General features: G+C 47.2%; 1 protein-coding gene across 2 annotated transcripts in view; it reads left to right on the top strand.

Moving 5' to 3' along the window:
* Positions 1 to 18238, top strand: part of ANO2 (anoctamin 2) — a 380970-nt gene that overhangs the window by 135243 nt on the left and 227489 nt on the right. For both annotated transcript variants that reach the window (XM_024347643.3, XM_024347642.3), the window contains exons 8-10: positions 1025 to 1080; positions 2299 to 2340; positions 8822 to 8886. In XM_024347643.3, the coding sequence (XP_024203411.3) occupies positions 1025 to 1080; positions 2299 to 2340; positions 8822 to 8886 (163 nt within the window). The remainder of the gene's footprint in view (positions 1 to 1024; positions 1081 to 2298; positions 2341 to 8821; positions 8887 to 18238) is intronic.

Here is an 18238-nt window from a genome sequence, read left to right as displayed (position 1 = left end):
TTATAGTCTCTGAAAAAAACCAAGAATGAAACAAGTAAATAACGACGACTTTATGCTGCGCAGAAGGTTCTCTGTTGTGAGTATAATGGAGTTGGAGGGACAGAGCCATTTGTTCATTTCACATTTGTTTAGTAGGGTCTGCTATGTGCAAGTGGTGTGAGACACTATTGGAATTAAAACATAAATCCCTTGTATAGTTTTCAAACTTTTTGGTCTCAGGGTAACTTCACACTTTTAAAAATTATTGGGAACACCCAAAGGGTGTTTGCATGACTATGTCGACCAATGTTTACTGCATGAGAAGTTAAGGCTGAGAAATTGTGAAAGTGCAAGAATACACAAACACACATGCCATTAGCCATAGGGGATGATGTCAGCATGTGCCACAACACCCCACTATGTACTTGTGAAAGAAGAGTGAGAAAGCAGTTAGAAACCGTTAGTGCTGTTAGAAAAATAGTTTTCCTCCAGGGACCCCCGAAAGCCTCATGAGGACTCCCAGGGCTCCCCAGACCACATTTTGAGAACCACTGCCCTGTTGCTTCCTGCCCACCTCAGGGATATTATGGTCCAGGCGGCAGATCAGTCACAGCGAACACTGCCTTGTGAAACAGCAGGAAGGAGCTCAAAGTGCAGTCGGATGCTCTCATACAATTTTATAGATCATGATTAAAATGATCCATATAACCATTCCTATGCGGTCATGGAGCACAGAGATTCTCACCTGATGGTGGTGGAAGGTTATTGGAATGGAATGACTGGAATCTTTGAAGACAGGAGGAATGTGAACTTTGAGACAGCATATTTGATATTAAAACATAATTTTGTATTTAGAGAATGAAAAAATATTGTTCTTATACTAAGAACCAGAGCTTGACAAAAAGTTCTAGCCTGGATGATATAGAGGAGGATGCAGTGATTCTCAACTGGGGGGGCATGTGAAAGCTTATTTATCAAAAAACAGGGGTTAAGTTGAGAAACGCTTGCTCCAGAGTTACTATTTTCATCTCCCTTTCTTCTGTAGGTATTAACTCTCTGATCGCAAACAATATCTATGAGGCTGCCTACCCTCTTCATGACGTAAGTACTATTTTCATCAGCGTGCTCTCTGTAGTCTTCAAAACATTGAAAACCACAACTTTTCAGTGGCAGTGAAATGGGTGAATACCTGCAGGGTGAGGCAGGAGTGAATCATGACATTAAAATACCTTGGCTGACCCTGGACCACTCATTGCTGACAATAATCCCCAGTTTGATTTTTGCCAATCATCTCAAACTGTCTCGCCAATGATTTCCCCAGATGACACAATAAACTGGGCTTTGTTTGAGCTTTTCTTGTACTCCCTAGCTTTATTTTTAGCAAAAGTGTAACTATACAGATGTGGCATGAGGTGATTAAAGGGAGGAGATATTGATGAGGGTGGTGGATGGTGGTGGAAGGAGACTGAAAGGCCTGAGTAATCCCTAACTTGGACTGTCAGACGTCTCCTTAGCTGCCTGAAAGTGATATTTTGTATGGGAGAGTTTTGTGCAGATGTGAAATTCCTCCTTAACATGCAGGTACATATTAACGAAAGATCATTATTTAAAAAAATTTTTTTTTGAAGAAAATCTCTCAGAATTCCTTGTACAATGCTTTGGTTAAGTAAAGAAAACAGAATGACTGTAATGAAAGCTCTCCTTGACTGGAGATAATGTTACGAACATACCATGATACAATGCAATGGTATTCTTCAAGACAGTTTACGAGAATGTAACTGGTCCTTGAGCTAAATGCTCCGTGGCTTCACTATTCATCAGACTGGTCAGGTCTTGGGCACCTGCCATGTGGTAGTGCCATTTGAGACTGCTGAGGTGGGGCTCCCTGACTGCCAGCAGGAATTTTTCAGATGGCAGTCTTCTAATTCCTGACATATTTGCAGTGGCATATGCACTGCTAAGTTCTGCAGTTACGGACAGAGTGAGCATGTCATGGCACAGGTGCTTTTCATGTGATGGGCTAAACCATTTAAAGTCTGGAGCTCTGCCATTGCATTGCTACGAGGGGGCACAGGCTGATCTCTGAAGTGGATGAGGGGGCACATCTTCATGTGAGAAGTTATCCCAGGAAATGTGGCAAGTGTTGATGGCTCAGAAAATGGAATATCAGCCCCTTACCATGCCATGCTTTTGACCTTCCTTAAATGGGAATGAAAAAAAAGCAATGATATTAGAAAATAAAAAAGAAAATCCTTTCTCCTTTGGCACCTGCTTCTGGTAATTTCATTGGCTTTATCCAGCATCACTTTTTCTCCACAGGGTGAATACGATAGTCCAGAGGACAATATGAATGACAGGAAGGTAAGCCTGCCTCGTGCAGCATCCTGGACTTTGGGCATGCGAGACTACGGGTGGGTGTGGAAGTGGCTAGAAGTGTCTTAGATGTTCTCTTTACCTGCTTATCTACTTTCCAACAATTTTACCAGCTCCCCCCTTTCCCCCACCCAGGTATTTGGAAATGTGAGGGTGGTTGCTACTGCATTTAGTGCCTGGAGAGCCACAATGCCAACTGTTGTGAAATATATCCAATGGCCCTCCACACACAGCCCTCACCCCACCCTCCCATGGCAAGAGAGCACCAGTTGAGAAACATTGGCTGTCCAAATTCCTTAACTGATATATGCAGAAACGGAGACACAGAAACTTGAGCACCTTGGCCTAGATCACACAGCCACAGGAAACAGAGATGGTGCTCGGAACACCTCTAGCCCTCAAATCCAGGGCTCTTGCTTAAAACATGCGATGATCCATGCCGTTATAGCTTTTGGAGGGTCAACTTTAGGTGATTCTTCTTTCCTTTTAGGCAGGCAGGTGGAGTATAGCCACTCCCAAATTATAGATGAGCAATCTGAGTGTGAGGGAGGCTCAGTTGTGCTTTGTAGTTCAAGAAACTAGGAATTGGAGGTTACAGTTAGGGGAAGGAAAATGGCCCAACCTCTTCAGTGGGGATGCACCGATGATCCCCTTATGCCATCCTCCTGCTGGCTTCTCCCCACCTTCAACAACTCTAGTGAGCAGAGGAGGGTGGGCGATGGTGGGAGGGTTGAGGAGCTGAAGCTCAAGCAACTTCCCTCCCCCACTCTGTTGTCTGGAAAATCATTCATGCCCCAAGTTGCCTTTTGAGCAGGCTTCTTTTTATCCTGCCTATTAGTCCCTGTTATGAAGTGTTAAGTATTAAAAACATAAAAGGTCTTTTCCAGAAATACTGTGGTGATTGCTTACACATGTCCCCTCTCTGCCTGACCAGGGAATCTGCTATAGTATTGCGATGTCTTAACCTCATCTGTTTTCTATCCGATGCTAATAGTCTCGGTGTTTAATTTCCTGAAAAGTCCCGCATCAGATTTAAAGGAAAAGGAGGAAGCATGTCTCACCACATCTCACCTCTCTCGCCCAACCATTTTCTGTCCTCCCACTCTCTAATTTTTCCTTCCTTCCCTTTAAATGGTGATCACCATCCATTGCCTGCGTAAGAAAACAGGTGGTGACCCCAGCCTGTCTAGGATCATTACGGAGACCAGGAACACACAGCAAGTCATAGGAGAGATCAGTCAGCCTTCTGTTACCTGCACTAATGGAAGAAGTAAATTGTGGACTATTTACAATATATATGTTGTAGATATAAAAATATGTATTTGTCTCTGGAAAGATATGAAATTACTGTTAACCACAGCAATGCCTTTTAACAAAAAATTTTCCCATCAGAAAATATTTCTCTTTGGCTGATATAATGAAGTCAGGGTCCACTCCACCTGGTAGAATAGGTGGGAACTAGGAGGCAGGGAGAGCCCAGCCAGGATGGAATTGCATCTCCATGGATAACTCCCAAAGTTGATGTCAGAAAGATGCTTCGTGAAGGTGAACAAGTCTTTGAAGGACAAGATGACCCTTTCTTGTGGCCTTTCCTTGGGCTTGCTGGCCAGTCTTGGTGATACCTAGCCAGGAGAGAAGACTGGTTTTAATGTCCCTGAATGTTCGTGAAGTCAGGACTAAAACCTTAGTGTCCAAATCCCAGCTAGTGCTGTGTGGTCATGTTGACACAGCTTCTTCTGTTAAGCAAGAGAGATTCTCACGGCAGGGCTAGATTTGTTTCTGTAGTTTTAGTGGTATGTGGGTGGTGCCTACAACATATCCTGAAGGAGAAAGAGCAAAAACGCCCAAGTGTGTGCTGCATATTTATTTGTTTTCATTATATTATAACTGTCAAGTGTTCTTCGAGGTGGTTGCAGGAAGCATTTTGCTTAGGTGCAAGGAAGGACCCCCTGCATTTGGAGCTGAAGGACATGGAGAAGTCTTGGGAGCTGCAGTGTAGGGTGGCTTCTCTGGGGCCTGTAGGGATTATTTGCCATGGTGTCCCAACCTGCCCATCCTGCCAGCACCTGGATGTTCTCCTTCACTCTTCCTTACCATCTGTGGCTGTTCCCATGTTCTCCCCAAGGCCCAGGCTCATTGCAGGCAGATTCTAGGCAAGCCAAGAGGCGCTAGAGAATGTCAGTCTCCCTCTCCTGAAGCTCACCTGGTGCTATTGTGCAGCTTCCGTGACTCAGCCCCAGGTAGGGGCTGGAAGTCTCTTTCTTTCCCCTCCTGGAGGGTCATTAAGAAGAGGCTTCCTCCATCTTGAGAACAAGGAATTCCTGCCTTCCTAGAAGCCAGGACAACCGGAAGAGGGTGCAGCGTGGGGGTAGATGGGTCCCTCCTGGCTTCCAGCAGCTGCCTAGTTCCCCATTTGCCAAAGCTGCCTAGTGTCCTGGAAATTCCCAGAGAAGTGGCTGTCACCATCTGCTCAGCTCTGCCCGGCTCCCACTGGCCCTCTGTGGCTTCTTCACCCACTTACAGGGGAGAACGCAAAGTAGAACTTTGGATGTGACTTCCTTTAGCATTCTGGAAACCCTTAGTCCTGGATTTTCCAGCCTTTGCAGGTGGATGTCTTCCCTAGTGGATAGTTAGTAAGTGACCCACTGAAAACTGTGGAGAGAGTCACTCCTGCATTTTAAGACTTGCCTTCCTCACAAGAAAGGCACTTTTCTTCTTGGTTTCAACTGAGGATTCATTTTGCCATGCTGCACGACTTTAATGTTACTGTATGGAGAAGCTGAGACCTAGAGAGGTGGGGTTACTTGCTAAAATGTTCGAATAGGTTAGTGTGGCATCTGGGAGTAGAATCTAAGTCTCTTCCATTCAGGCTGCCCCGTCCCTTGAATGCCTCCAAGGTGGCTATAGCATCTTTCTGCCTGTCTCAGGTCTAGCTGCTCTCTGAGGAGCTTGTGGCCTCAGAGAGGGTCATGAGTCCCACACACCTTGATGTTATCTGGCATTGCAAAGGGTTGTTGCAAAGGGTTTTTAACACTTGAGTTCCTTTATAGTCTCGTGAAATTCTTAAATTGATGACCTCTGTCAAATGTGATCCCTGGGGAGCCAAACTTGCTGCTTCTATCTCTGATCCATCAGGTGGGATGGTTCCTGCTGTAAAGGCTTGTGGCAGACAGACACATCTGGGATTACATCCAGGGCTCTGGAATCAGGCACTGTCCATTAAGAAGGAGCAGTAGTCCCTCCCTGGTTTATTTGCTAGCTTTGCCATTTGGTGAAGAGAGGACATGGTGAACCTGTAAGGGAGAAAGTGGATTCACTAAGAGCTGCATTAGAAGGCTCTAGACTCTGCAAGTTTAAAGGGATTGTTACGTGTCTGTGCTTTACTCACACCATGCTGGTCCATATGGGGTAGGACTCCAGAGTGTGCCTCCCTTCACCCTGACTGCTGGTCCCTTCTGGGACCCTGCAAGCTGGAGTTCAGCATGATCCACTTGCTCTTAACTATGTGTTACTAAACCTTCTTAAAGATTGGGAAGGGTCTACAGCACTCTCCACCTCCCTCCCTGCCTCCCCTGCAGGTGACAGAAGGCATGTGAGCTGGCCTGGGCATCCAGGCGTAATTGCTGCACCGCCTCCCAGCTTTGGTGCTCTGTAGCTCCAGCTGTCTGTTTCAGGGGCTGCCTGATCACGGCCTCCTCTGTATGCTTCTAGCTTTTCTGTATCAAGCCCAGATAGTTCTCTTGGCTCCTCCTCATCTATATCCACAAGCTGTGGATACATCTTTGTGCTTAGAAGAGACCGTGGTGAGAGAGGGACTTTCTGGAAGTCTCTTTCAGCAGATCTGGGATTCAACCAGGGAAAAGGCTTCTGAGGTCAGCTCTCCGTTGAGGCCATACAGGGTTCCTGGGACATTTTTCGTTTTTGCCTTCAGGGCAGTGGCAGATAGGTGTTCTCAAGCTCAGGTTTTGCCTGGACATATGACTTGGGGAGGAATTTGCTCTGGAGGTCAGAGCCTATGAGGCAGACAGTGACGTCCCATAGCTCTCGAGGGGGTGCCCTGCCTGCATCTCCTGACGCAAGCATATCTCCCTTTGGGCAACAAATGATGTCACTATGACAACCAGGTGTTGGAGAGCCCAGGGTTTGCACTCAGGGCAGGGAGTAAAAACTCAGGCAGTAGAAGCACCCAAGTTGTGGGAGGAGGAGATGTACTAATAAGAATAAGATTAGGTTAGCCACTGCCCTGGAGTGAGCAGGAGCAGTGCTCATGAATTCAGATGTTCCTCTGCCTTCATGCACTGAGTGACCCCTTTTGTATCTGGGTCTCCTCCATTGCGAGTGGTGGTAAATGCTGGTGCAGTTTGCCCTTTCAGGGCCTGTGTAGTTTCTGGTCCTGTTTTGCAGTTGCTGGAAGACATTGTGACAATAAAAGTCTATCACCTTTAAGCAAGAACGCTGGTTCTCATTTCCATTTTAATATCATGTCTTTAAAGATTCTTAGGTAAACAGGATGGCTCTCTGTAGGGCTGATGTTCAGATGGGCTTCCGAAGTACCGGATTAAAGTAGGTTCTCCTTGACAGATTTCCTCGTGAAATGTGTGTGATGTGGTAGGAGAATAAATAATGTAACAAAATAGCAGCTGTATTATAAATCTGTCAATTCTAGACATATAATCTAATAAAATGCCGATATTGATTCAGCATGGATACCTAGATGAGGTCTAATGATGACCCTTTACTGAATGATTTTATTTACTGGGATTGATACACAGGTTTAGTGAGACACATGTTAGTCCTGCTAAAGTTGCTGCAGAAATATTCCAAGATGGCCTGGCCTGATGTGTTTGGTTTTGCCCCTACCCCTCTCCTGGAGCCACTCTTGTCAAGGTGATCAGTGACCTCAAAGCCACTGAGTCCAGTGGCCACTGCTCATCTGACCTGACCCATTAGCAACATTTGACACAGCTTGTCATCTTCTTTTGTTTGAAATCCTTTCTCCCCTTAGCTTCCTGGATGCCACACACTTCTGGTTCTCCTCCACATCACTGGGCCTCTCCTTCTCTCTCCTTTACTCATTCTTCATCACCCTCTTGACCTCTAAATGGTGGCGTGCCCAGGGCCCAGACCTCAGGCTTCTTCTATACTTACTATCTCTTCTTTGGCAATAACATCCATCATTTAATGACTTTACAAATTGCCTCCTCTTCAATAACTCTCGAATGTACTGGACTCTTCTTTGAACTTCAGATTTTCATATCTAGCTGCTCACCATGCCCCTGGATACCCAAAGAGCATCTCAAAAAATGCATCCCCAAGTGAGCTCTTAATTCCACCCCCACTAACCTGTCCTTCCCACATTTCAGTAAAAGGCATCACCATGACTCAGTGGCTCAGGCCAAGTTCTTATTTACTCTCATCCCACATCCAATCCAGCAGTAAATCTTACAGGCTTTACCTTTAAAATCTAAGCAGAATCAACTAGTTCTTACTGTATCTGCTGCTGCCCCCATGGTGCAAGCCATCATCATCTCTTCCCTGGACCATTCCAGTAACTTCCCTATGCCTCTGATCACTCTCAGTCTGTTCTCCACACAGCAGCCAGAGTGAGCCTTCTGCAATCTCAGTCAGATTGTTTCTCCCTCTACTGCAAATCTCCCAGTGGCTTCCTTCAAAACCCAAATTTCATCCAGTGTTGATACAAAGATTTTAGCATGACCTGCAAATCCCCAAGAGATCTGGCCATCCTGGTTCTTTCTGACTTTGTCTTCCAAGTTCTCCCCGTGCTCACTCTGCCCCAGCCACACTGGTTCCCTGTTCTTCCTAGGATGTGCCATATGCACTTGCCTTGGGGCATTTGCACAAGAAGACTGTCCTGCCTGGGACACCCTCCCCCTTTCCTTTGTGTCTCAGCTCAATGTCACCTCCTCAGAGAGGCCTTCCCTGGCCATCCTGTCTACAACAGCACCCTACTCCTCTCCCTTCCTTCACATTCTACTCCCTGACCTTGATTAATTTTTCTTCATTAAGATTTCAAAATCTTATCTGTTTATATGTTTATGTTTATCTCTCCACACCAGGGTATAAGCAGACTGTGGCTTACTGCTGTATCCAGTGTGGGGACAGTGCCTGGCACATAAGGAGATGTCAATAAATACTTGTTAAATCAGTGAATCATGAACATTAGGGCTCATTTTGCTGGACTAGGCAAGACGTGGGAATAAAGAAGACGGGGTTCTGCTAATCAGGTGCAGGACTGCCTCAGAGTGTGATAAAGTTCATCTCTATTGTTTGAGGAAGGAGAAGCCAGTTTCCATAGCCTCCCGATTCTGAACATCTCCCCCTGGATGTCTCATGAGAATTTCTTAGAAGCTGGACTTTGGGGATAAAAATCTGACTTGTTAGGATGGACAAAATCAGGTGAAGTTTCCCATCTCTACCTCTAACCTGTTTCCTTATTTTCTTTGTTTAGCTGCTATATCAAGAATGGGCGCGCTATGGAGTGTTCTATAAGTTCCAACCTATTGACCTCATCAGGTAAGAGGTGGTAGGGAACTTTTGGAAGTATCCTGGAGATGCAAGTCCTGATGTATCATAAACCTTTTGACTCTGACAGTCCTTTGCTCAAGTGGAGGGATCTTCTTTTCTAGCTTCTATGATCCCCTCCTCTGTGTCTCATGGGTGGGGAAGCAGCTGGGGACATGGGAGGGACATGGAGGCTGTGTGGGGCAAAAGATACTGTAGATTGATAGACCATGACCTGCACCTTGAGGTCTTCAACATTGGTCTCTTTCCCTGCCTGTTCTCTGGGAGGGGTGCATGGAGCTGTCTCATTTCTTTTCCTTAGTCTTGTCCTAGAGAAGAACCTGGATGAAGCTGATTCTTGGGTTATGCCCAAGTGCCAGTGTTGATCCAGGAAAGGGTGGATTTAGCAAATCACATGAGGAATATGCTGGCTGGCCTGACAGAATGTGGACTTTTTATGGCTTTTCCAAATTAGAAAGGAGGAGAGACTAGGCCCTGGGTTTCCTCCCTTCTGTGTTGTCACAGAATGATGTCCTGTTTTCTGGCTCCTTGGACATTTCCCCAGCTTCTGTTGAACATTAGTGAAAAGTCCTTGGAAATAACTTACTGGAATGTCGTAGGTCTGACTAGTTTAAAATGGCTTCAGGGCTCTAGAAACTCAATCTTCTGGCTGGAATGTTGGGCAGCAGTACTGTGTGACAGCACTGGGCTGAGAGTCTGGAGACGTGAGTTCTGGTCCGGGCCTGGCCACTAAGTGCTACCATTTCTTTGGGCAAGCCCCAATTCCTCTTTGATCTTCAGGGTCCTGGTTGTCCTAACTTGGGAGGCTGAGCTGAGGGATCTGTGAGTTCACATGGTAGAATGTGCTCATTTGGAAAAGATGGGCCGCTGGAGCCTGCAGGAGGAGGCTGCTCCATGGTGGACATGGTGGACTCACTGCCCTGAAGTCACCTAATGAGCTAATTCATCAGCCTGAGAATACAGCGTGTTCCTGGCTGGTTGCCCTGGGCTGGGATTGTGAGAGGGGCAGCGGCCAGGAGAATCGAGTCTAGAGGGAGGAATTCCAGCTTCTTCTTTGAAAGAGAAAGCCACGTGGAGGCCAGAGTTTGGGCAGCTCACCTCCTACACAGAGATGCAGCGGCCCTCCCAGCGGACAGAGCTTGGTTGGATGTCTCTTGGAAGCAGGTGTTTGTTCCAGCTGAGGACCGTGAACCAAGGTCTTGGGTGGGGGAGCAGGGACATGCGGGGCCTGTGACCAGGCGCCTTCACCCTGTCTCCCGTCCCCTGGCTGCCTTTCATGTGGCATGGGCCACCTAGACTGTTCTCTGGGCCACACCAAGGCTGATCATTCCATTCTTGGTGGGCTTTGATCTTTCTCTCTGAATCTCAAGTGGCCACCCACTCTGTCGCCTGTTTTCTCCAACTACTCTTTTTTTTTTTTTTAAGTACGATTAAAAAATAAAAATTCTCCCTACCAGAGGGCCCTATCTTTTCCCGCAGAGACTTCAGGTGACTCGCTGCCAGCTAAGTGGCAAATGGCTCCAATATGCACTCGGTTTTGGCCACCAAAGCAGCCTCACCTGCAGGGGAAGTATTGCCTTTGGAGCGGAGCCCTGCTCTGGGGCCTGGCGGTTCCTGAGGATGGAGAGCTCAAATCTGTCTAGACAGGGCACGGTGTACTGGAGCAGGGCCGGAGGCTGTGTACAGCTCCTCACAGATCAGATGGCCTGGAACACTCCCACGGCCCCTGGGCAAAGCCAAGTCTTGGTCAGGAGGGAGAGGAGGAAGGAGCCTCAGGAGAATGGGACGCTGGGCAGCATGTGTGTGGGGAGCCAAGGCAGATGGTGATGGTGGTTGTCATCCCAGTGGCATAAGGAACTCTCTGACCTCAAGAAACTGCTGGAAAGAGAAGTGATGGAAGGGCCGGTGGTGGGGAGCACTAGGGGCAGAAGTGGGCGAGTACCTGGAGAACTTGTAGAGAGAAATGTGGGCTGGAGCGTGCAGGGAGCAGCTACTTAGACTCAGTGAGCACAGCAAACTCCTCATTTTACACTCTTTTACCAAATGGTCCCAACTTGCTTTCCCTGATTCTGTCCAAGTCCTCTCCTTCCTCTTCTTCATCATGACACAACCCGAGACCTCAGTAATCCCTGACTGGCGTCACTTTCACTTCCCACTCCCCAGTCTAACTCTGAGTCTTGGGGATTCTTCTTCAGCACCATTTCTCTCTTTTGCCACTTCCTCTCCATCATTCCTCCCACCTCCTGTCGGGGCCCACCTGCCTGCAGAGTCCAGCCTGTGGCTCCCTTCCTGAGCCATCACAGGCCCCACACCATGACAGTTTTGCTCCATGACTACTTACTACCATGCATGGCACCCTCCGTGTGCCTCGCGGAGAAGTTGCCCTCATATGGTCTGTGTTGGAAGAGTGACGGAGCAGGGGAATCTGGCACAGGCGGAACATGATAATTCATGCACAGGCCTGGCCAAGGTCTTTCCCACCCGTTTCTTTGGGTATTCAGCTCCTCATTTTTAGCGCCAAGCTTCTGTTCCTCCTCTGGAGCCCTAGTGCTCCTCCTCTGTGCCAATTGTTTGGAAGATTCTAAAACCTCTGTGTGAGCCATTGAGAGCTCATGGGGCAGGAGACCTGTTTGTATGTGGAAGGCCCTGGAACTAGCTCTCCTTCCCCTTCCGCAGGCCTTCAGGCCTCATTTTGAGTCTTGGGGTTTGAGACACCGTTCCTGGATGTTGAAAGTCGACAGAGGGGAGGCAAGACACCCTTCCCTGCACCCCTGGCCCCTGCCTCCACCCGGCTGCAGTGTCGTTCGTGCCCAGCAGGCTGCACTGTGAGACTGCTGATGGCCTCCAGCCCCGCAGGGCTCTCCTCCCGATCCTGCCTCTGCTCTGGAGACCTGGGGCCTGCAGGCCTGAGTGTGTGTGTGAGCCTGTATGAGAGTGTTTGTGTGTGTTAGTGTGTGAGAGTGTGAGAATGTGTTCATGTGAGAGTGTGTCTCTGTGTGTTGTGAGTTTGTGTGTGTGTATGTGCAAGAGTGGCTGTGTGTGTGAGTGCATGTGTGTGAGTGTAAGAGTATGAGAGTGTGTGTGTGCCAGAGAATACGTGTGTCTGGGAGAGTGTATATGTGAGGGTGTGTGTGAGAGTGTGAGCATGCATGAGTGTGTGAGTGTGAGCGGGGAGTGTATGTGTATGAGCGTGTGAATGAGTGTGTGTGTGCATGTGTGTGTCGGTGTGAGTGTATGTGTGTGAGTGGGTATGAGTGTGTTCATGTGTGTCAGTGTGAGAGTGTGAGTGTATGTGAGAGTGTGTGCATGAGTGTGTATGAATGAGCGATTGTGTGACTGTGTGTGTGAGTGTGTGTGTGAGAGCTCTCTGGAAAGTTCCCTAGAGAGGTATCCAGCAGGAACCTCGGTGAGTGAGTGCACCCCAATCCAGAAGACCTCCTGGGCACTTTCAGCCAGCAGCACTTGTGCCCTGTCAGAAACATGGCTTGTGGCTGATAATATGAGGAATGACTCCTGAGCTAGAGTGAAATGGCTCTTCTAGTCCTTTAGGGAGCTGGAAGAGGGTCCTCACAGCTGGAGAAGGACATTTCTGCCTGCACTTCTCTGGTTCAATGCTCTAAAACCCAGGAGGAAAATAGCCCTTATTTTCTGGGAAAACTTGGGGACTGGAGGCCTTTTCGATTTGTACAGGTCTGACCCAATACTAGTCAGGGCCGTAATCTGTCTTTTTACTAAAGTTAGTATCTGCTCCCAGGCTGATTTTCTTAGCTTGGACGTTTTGATATGAATGAGACAAAACAATAGGTCTTAAGCATCTTCTGAGTTTGATTTCTCTTCTGACTATACTCTGCTGAAACTAATGTACAAAAAGTTTATTCTAAAGTAGCTGCCACTGCCTGCCTGTGACAGCATGGGAAAGAGAGGGTTCTAGAACTGTACTCAGCTCAGAGGGATTGCAGCCTGTTGACTTGTGGGAGTTCACCAAGGGGATAATGGATGGGGAGCTTCACTGTACCAAACCAGGCCTGCAGTCTGAAGAGGGGTAATGGTCCCTACTCACTCCCACCTGTTCCTGGGGTGCTCACTTCATGAGTGAGGCTTCCTGCACTTAAAGTCAGGCCCTGGGCATGAAGCCCACCCATGTGGAAGCTCTGGAGTTCTCTTAGAAATGTGCCAGCTTAGAGCCTTGAGATATGGAACAGCTTCCACGAGGATCTGAGAGTGATCTCTATGGGGTTACCATTTCAGGAGCCCTTGGGTGGCACTGTGCCCCAACGTTGCTACACATCTCTACCAGCCCTCTCTAGCCTGACATGCCACGAATGGGATCTCCCTCCTACTGCAAGGCACAGGTCACCGTCCTTGCCAGGGTTCCCCAGCACTGCCACCAGAGACTGTGTGGTTTGATCCATCCCTCCTTGTCTCTGGGCTCTGCTTCCACCCTCCTGAACTGTGAGCCATCTGAGCACCCCCGGAGGGAGACCGAGGAAGCCATGTTCTTAGGAGGCTTCTCAGCAGGCCAGGCTGGGGAAGGACTGGCCAGGCCACAGCTGGGTTAGAGGAGGAACTGGAGAGAGAAAAACGTTGATCAATCTGTGATTACTTATTTCCTTAGCCCTGCTGCTTTCTCCTTGATTTTTCTTTGGGATTGAGAAAGGCAATTCAGCTCGACACAATACACATTCACTGATACTTACAGTGAGCAAGTCTCTTTGCTTGGCAGTATGGGGAGGCACAACAACGATGAAGGGAGAGCTTATGGCCTTTAAGATCTAGGAGTTATGTAAGGAGACAAATGTGTGCAAGACAGGATATAGCGAGGGCTCTCAGGACTATAATAATGTTCAAACCTAGCAGTATGGGATCACATTTGAAGAGTAATTGCTGCTAGAGGAATAAGACAAGACTTCCTGGAAGAGGTGGCCCTTGAATCAGAAATGTTGCTTTCTGAAGGACGACTGAGGTGAAAGAGTGTGTCTTTGTAACCAGCCTGGACTGCCCTGTGTAAGGATTTATAGTTTAGCCTGATACTAATGACTGAAAATCACATTGACTCAAAGCCAGATCTTTCCTCACCGTTGATTGGGAGTGGTGAGATCAAGAACTTGGCTTGCAGACCTTGTCTGTAAGGATTCCCTGCCAACCTGGCCCAAGTCCCTTGCTCTGCCCCACGAATTAGCAGGCAATCCAGGGTTGGAAGGAAATGAGGCTGGATGCATGAAGGGAAGCTAAGGAGAGATGACACGTGGGATCAGCACCATGGCATTTGCACGGGTCTTATCATTTGATGGTTGGGTTTAGCTGGAAAACATTTTGCAGCCTGGAAGGAAATAATACCTCATAGGCCTGAAGTCTATTCTTCCTTTACCTCTGAGGGTGTGAGAGAAGGGTAGACAGAGAAAAGCAGCAACAGCTGGTTGAGGTGAGGCAGAAACAAGGATGATTATGTTCCATGCCGTTACATTCTGGTCCATTTTATAGATCAGGATATAAGTCATGCTGTTAATCCCATCAAGCTGTGGAAAGGCTCTGCCCCAGTCTCCTTTCTCTCATTTCCTCCATGGAGTGCCACTCTCCTCCAATTGTACCCTTTCGGAGGGAAGGCTGTTGGTCTTGTGGTTGACCAATGGAAACAGGAGTTGGAGTACAATGCTACCAGCTCCAGTTCAAAATGCTACCAGCTCCAGTTCAAGGTGGCAGCTAATGACTGTGTTGGTCTTCTGAGGGTGGCCTCCTAGCCTCACAACAGCCTTCCAGAGATGGTGGCTCCTGTTTTAAACTTTTCATCCTCCTTCCTGTCTTATCAGCCACATGGTATGGATGGTGGATCCCAAGGCACCAAGAGGCTCCACAAGTTCCCCATGGCCACCTGGAATTCCAGGGCAGAGCTGGGGAAGGAAGGAGCTGTCTGGCATCAGCTCATTGCCTCCTTGATCAGCTTATGTCATGCCCCAGGGAGGAAAAGCTGATATTAGTCTGAAAAATATGACAAGCTATATGTTTGTGCTGTCTTGGCCCTGTTGTACAATAAGCTTTCAATTATCCAGAACCTCTAGGAACAAACCATAGCCTCACAGAGGCAAATGAAGCTTAGAGGTCAGACAGTTGGATAGCTGGCCCTGGAAGGAAGGAATGAAGAATTTTTCTTGTGGCATATTCATCTAGCAAATGCCCAGCCTCTGCTTGATTTTTCTTGGAATAGGGAGCACCTTATCTCTGGGACAGTTTGTTTCTGTCTTGGGCATATCTAGCCCATAGGAAGTCGTGAAACTAGAAGGAAAACTGCTGATTTCCCTTATTTTGGTCTTAGTTCTGCTTCCTGGAGCTGCACAGAACAAGTATACCCTGTTGTATAGGTCAACCCTTTAAATATTTGAAAATAACAATTGTGTCCACAACAGTGCTCATATACCTAAGCTTTCTTTCCCACACCCCAAATACTCCTAGGCCTTTCTGCGTTTCCATATCAACGTGTGTTCCCCACACAGCCTTATCATCGTGATCGTCCTTCTTGGGACTCACTGGTGGGGTAACTTGGAAGAGGAGGAGCCTTACATACACCTCGCTGAAGCAGTTAAGCCACCACATATTTTGCATTATCCAGACACTGGTCCTGGGGATACGGAGATGATGTAAGCATGACCCCACTCTCAAGGAGCTTGAGTTCAAAGTGAAATCTCCATGCTTGCAGATGACCACTGGGTTTTCTGGGAAATAAAGGGACAGGCTGATGGAGAAAATTTATAGAAAGTAGCTGTGAGGCTGTAGGAAAACAACATATGGAAAAGATCACGAGGGAAAATTGGCCTTCGACTAGCCATTTGTGATGGGCTCAGAGGTATCAGCTATGCATCAGGCAGAGATCTTTGGGGATGATTGTAACTCTTTCTAGAAACATCAGTGTGATGTGATGCAGCACCACAGACCCCTCGAATTCTCAGAATACATTTTAAAACCAAGCTAGGATTGCATCACTCAGTGATTTACCGAATCATGGTAAAACCTCACATGTGTCTGACTTAGGTCATCACACCTAAAGAAAACATAACCAGGCTGGAACTGTTTCACAGAAGGAAAAGTAATGTGATCAAGGATTTGGAGAGGCGTCTTTATAAAGTCGGACTTCAGCAAGGAAGAGTTCCCTATTCTCAGAACAAAATGGAGAAGGAGTGAGGCTGACAGTCCAAAGATGGGTAATGTGCCTGTGTATGTGTTCGTCAGACCCTGACGCACCTGCCCGGGGACATTCCTTTAGACCAGGAGCAGTGAGTTAAGAGTGAGAAGAACTCAGTTTTACCTCCAGATTTGTTTCCAGTGGATGTAATATTTGGGCAAGTCATTCTCTCTTGAGCCTCAGTTTTCTCAGCTATGAAATAGGGGTGATAGCACCTGTGCTACCTGCCCACAGTATTACTGGGAGGATTCAGATGAAGAGCTGTGCAAATACTGTGATGATGGCTGTAGGTCTAAATGAATACAAATAAATGTATTTATACATTTATTTATATTACAATAATTATTTCTATTACAATATAATACAAATAAAATAAATGGCTGTAGTTAAATACGAATTTATCGACTCCCTGTGGGGGAAATTATAATATTCATTAAAGTGGTGGAATTTCATATGGTTCCTTAGCTTAAGAGCTTTGACAAATATAGTATAATCATATTGTATTACTGTAAATCAATCCACTGTATGCATTTTCTGTCTGTGACCTCTGTGCCTCACGGCGACCCTGTGAAGTGGGTATTCTTATCTTCATTTCACAGGCAAGGAGACTGAGTTCAGTGAAGTAAAGGCTTCCCAGAGCCACAGAGCAAGTTCATCTGGAATTCAAACCCAGGCCTGTCTAACTCTAGAAACTTTTATTTTTTTCACAGTACTCTGTAGCTGAAGGTGCCACAGAGTTCCATTCAGTGGATGTCAGGCTAGCTGGGGTTCCAGCCCTCTAGTGTTAATCCCTTCAATTACCCATCTCCCAGGGAAAACCATGGTGTGGTCTTCTGGTACGGGCTGCATGCTGACCATAGTCGACCTTGGCTTATCATGGGGCCATCTTTATGAACATCCCTCTTTGTGCCTAGCAGGAGTAAAATATCACTCTCAGGGCCTCTGTTCAGCAACCCCAGAATGCCATGTTTTTGATTTTTCATTTCTATTTTTTATGATCTTTTTTTTTTCTGACTCCTTCCATGTTGTCAGATTGTCAGCTGTCACTTCTTGCTTTTGTCAACTGAGTAGCTTCTGTTCCCAATTCTAATTTACTGCTTTGTCTCAGTTGCAGCTTCGGCAACCAGACACCCAAGCAAGTTAGCACTGTGTGCAAAGTAAGACGCTTCCACAGTTCATCCTGGAGTCTGGTTTCTGTTGGGTGGGGGAGCTTGTAGAGGGCCTGCTTTTGTGCTGGAAATGACTGTTTTTGCTTCCCAGTGAGAGTGAAATGATGTTACTGAAGTTCAAGGGGCCTCAGCAATGGGACTAGAGTGAGGATGCTACAGCAGGGGGCCCTCACTATGAAGAGCTGTATTTTGGCCCCCCTTGCTTGTTTGGGGACGTCATGAAAAATCCACCCTATCAGATATTTTTCTTAAAAATAGAGCTCTGAGTCTGTTAACAGCGCAAGAGTCAGTCCCTGCATCAGGATCTGCTGAATGCAGAGCTTTGTACTGGGTGTGGTGTTGAAGCCTCAAAGAAGGGGGAAAATGGGAGCTTGAAGGGTACTGATGGGACACAAGGTCCTCACGAAAGAAAACTTCTTGGGTAGGTCACAGAGCTATCAAGTAGCTTCCAGCAGGTAACTAATGCACAAAGCTTTGTGTGGCAGTGCTGGGCAAGGTAGGGAGAGGCTTCGAAGGGCTTAGTAACTGGCGTCAGGGTAGCAGATTACACAAAAATGAGACTTACGACATAGGTGAGTTTTAAGCAGGAAGCAGAGATTTGAAGAAGAGAAGAAATATAGTTGGGGGATTTACAAGATTGGGATTTAAGCATTCTTGGTCAGGAAATGTTGAGAGAAGAGACTTGAAAAGGGGCTAAGGCAGATGAATGGCTTGAGAAGAAAGCACCGGGGCTGAGCTAGACAAGGGACATGATGGTGGGGGAAATTCAGGAGAGGATCTCAGGTGGTTTCTCTGGAATTTAGGCAGGTGGAAAAACAGAGGGCTAAAGGAAGGGTTTCAGGTCTCGTATTCCCAGCTGGGCAGGTAAGAGTGGGCACAAGGAGTTTCAGTTCTTCTCTCATCTCTCCTGGGGAGTCTCTGGGAAAGTCATTCAGCCCCTGCAGATCTGTTGAAGTTTCTCTCCCTATAGTTGCATCTCTTCTACAAAATCTCTAGGCTG

This window comes from Pan troglodytes, chromosome 10, assembly GCF_028858775.2.
Source record: "Pan troglodytes isolate AG18354 chromosome 10, NHGRI_mPanTro3-v2.0_pri, whole genome shotgun sequence".
NCBI lineage: Eukaryota > Metazoa > Chordata > Mammalia > Primates > Hominidae > Pan > Pan troglodytes.
The sequence above is the reverse complement of the archived record's forward strand: the minus strand, read 5'-3'. Positions and strand labels throughout refer to the sequence as shown.